The sequence below is a fragment of the Arachis ipaensis genome, chromosome B10 (genome assembly GCF_000816755.2).
Source record: "Arachis ipaensis cultivar K30076 chromosome B10, Araip1.1, whole genome shotgun sequence".
NCBI lineage: Eukaryota > Viridiplantae > Streptophyta > Magnoliopsida > Fabales > Fabaceae > Arachis > Arachis ipaensis.
The window spans coordinates 124,432,891-124,435,618 of record NC_029794.2 but is presented as its reverse complement, the minus strand read 5'-3'; the positions used below and the strand labels follow the sequence as shown (position 1 = coordinate 124,435,618).

The 2,728-nt window shown below is 28.9% G+C and overlaps 1 protein-coding gene across 1 annotated transcript; it reads left to right on the top strand.

Annotated features, from left to right (window-relative positions):
- LOC110267854 lies at positions 7–2,671 on the top strand. The gene is made up of 3 exons (XM_021113678.1): positions 7–593; positions 1,415–1,854; positions 2,322–2,671. The coding sequence occupies exons 1-3, from the start codon at positions 53–55 to the stop codon at positions 2,481–2,483; spliced, it is 1,143 nt and encodes a 380-aa protein (XP_020969337.1). The 5' UTR covers positions 7–52; the 3' UTR covers positions 2,484–2,671.

Below are 2,728 nucleotides of genomic sequence, written 5' to 3'. Positions count from 1 at the left end.
GAGGAATGAATTGCATGGTCCAAGGCAAAATAAGGGAGATTGGTACCATTACATGAGTGAAGGAGCAAAAACAATTCACAAGGCAAATCCACAGGTACTGGTGGTTGTGTCAGGTTTGAATTATGATACAGAGTTTCAGTTTCTAAAGAGAAAACCTCTTAAGTTAAACATAGGCAAAAAATTGGTGTATGAGACACATTTGTATTCTTGGTCTGGGGTTGGAATACTCAACTTGAAAGAAACTTGGACTATGCAACCATTAAACAAGATTTGTGCTAATAGTCTTGAAGCATTGGATAATCAAGTAGGGTTTCTAAGAAGTGGTAGTGATGCAGCTCCTTTAATCTTTAGTGAGTTTGGATTTGATGAAAGTGGTTCTAATGAAGAAGACAATAATTTCTTGACTTGCCTTCAAACCTACCTAGTTGGGAATGACTTGGATTGGGGCTTGTGGGCATTTCAAGGTAGCTATTACCTAAGAGATGATAAAGCTCAAGTTGATGAGAATTTTGGGTTAATGGATTCCTCTTGGACTCATCTTAGATACCCAAATTTCAATGAGAAGTTCCAACTTTTGATAAGGAAGAATCAAGGTAAACCTTTTTGAGTTATATAGAAACGGTTGCTGTTAATTTTATGTGAAGTTGATAGTTGAGAGTCGTTAGACAATAATTTAGTCAAATCTGTCAAATTATTTAACAACTTTCAACTATCAACTTCACATGACATTAACTTTACCCGAATTTCCACCATATAGAAACATATAGAATGTCATTTCATTAGTTCATTTATCTTTGATTTTGTCTCTAACAAAAAATATGTAAAATAATTTTTTTTAAGAGATTTGTTAATATGATAAATTTGTCTCATACTATTTGAAAAAAAAGTGATAAATTCTTTTATTTGTATGAAAATTATAATTGTTTTTACTGTTTTCTCCTTTTTTACAAAATTCTAAAAATAAAAGATATTGAAAATAAAGATAAAAAATAAAAATGCTAATCAAGCACAACTTTATTTATTTAGTGTTACAAATAGTTATGAATTGTTTTCAATATTCCAAATATTAAATTAAGATACTTTTGTTTTATCATACATATTTATGAAAATAGATTTTTTATTTCCAAAACAACCCCAATAATATATCAATACAAGGAAGAGTTTTTTTTTTTTTTTTGGGTGACTATAAGGAAGAGTTGTTTGATAATAGTAATTCTAATCTTAATTTTTATTCTCTTGATATAATAATATTAAAAACCCACCTTTTTCAATGAGAATAGAATTTTATAATTTAGACAAAAGAAATTCTTAAAACTAAGTTATTTCTAAAAAAAAGTTTAAAACTTTAAACAAACACAAGATAAAAAAAGCAAATATGCACTAATCTCTAACCTCATCTTTGTTAATAATGTAGATCCTACTTCCAAGGTCTCCAATAATGAATCTATCTTGTATTACCCTTTAAGTGGTCAATGTGTAAAAGTGAATGGAAGGAATGAACTTGAAGTGAGTAGCTGTGAAACAAAAGATAGATGGATTCATGATGGAGATGGGGGTAATATCAATTTAGTAAAAACTAACAAGTGCCTAACTTCAAATGGTGAAGGATTTCCAGTCACACTCTCAAATGATTGTAAAAGCAAGAATAGTTCTTGGATATTTGTATCACCTTCCAAGCTTCATTTGGCCACAACAAATATTCAAAGTGATGGGGAATACTTGTGTTTGCAAAAGGATTCAAACTCACCCACAATTTTGACCTCAAAATGTATATGCATAGAAGATGATGATGATTCTACTTGTTTAAATAATCCACAAAGTCAATGGTTCCAGCTTGTTCCCACCAATAATAACGTATAGTTTTGATTTTTTGCTTGAATTTATTTACATATATAATAGCATACTACATTTTAATATAGAGGTTTAATTACTCTATTGGTCCTATAGTTTCATAAAATTTTTAATTAGGTCTTTGTACTTTTTTTTCTTTTAATTGAGTCATTGCACTAAATTTTTTTTAATTGGATCCCTATATTTTTTTTTATTTGAGTTCCTGCACTAAATTTTTTTTCAGTTGGGTCCCTATAAAATTAAGTCAATTACTGTTAAGAGGGATCTAATTGAAAACAAAAAATTGATGTAAAGATCCAATTAAAAGGATAAAAAGTATAAAGACTTAATTGAAAATTTTATGAAACTATAAAGACCAACAGAATAATTAAACCTTTAATATATAGTATGTAATATGTAATTCAATTCAATACATTGGATTTTTCTCATTCTTTTCACAATTATGTGATGGTTAATGATTGTGATTTCAGGTTCAACCTTCCACACAAGCCATGTTCTCCCAACCCAAAATGAGGGACAGGAATATAAAGATATCTTCATATGCTTCAAAACTATGCAAGAGTCAAAGCCTTGTCCGAAAGTTTAGTCAAACTGTAGGTTTAATAGTCTTTTTCTTCACTCTTCTTTTCTAAATAGAAGTGTTTTTTGAGCGCTAAATCTTTTTCTTAATTAGCACCAAGGTAGTGTGGATTGTAATTTTTCTTATAAAGATAGGCCAGTACTTACAAATTACTAATGTATATAGAAACAGAAATTAGACACGTTTGGTGTGTGGAAAAATATTTTATTCAAATAAAAAATAGTGGAACCTTATAAAGTGGTTGCAAGAATTTAACCGGTAAATGAATCGATAGAAAAATTAGTTCAATAATTTAGT

Coding starts and splice junctions, on each gene's coding strand:
- LOC110267854 (XM_021113678.1), top strand. CDS start 53: ATGAGTGAAGGAGCAAAAACAATTCACAAGGCAAATCCACAGGTACTG. Junction 594..1,414: donor TTTGATAAGGAAGAATCAAG/GTAAACCTTTTT, acceptor TTAATAATGTAG/ATCCTACTTCCAAGGTCTCC. Junction 1,855..2,321: donor TTGTTCCCACCAATAATAAC/GTATAGTTTTGA, acceptor TTGTGATTTCAG/GTTCAACCTTCCACACAAGC.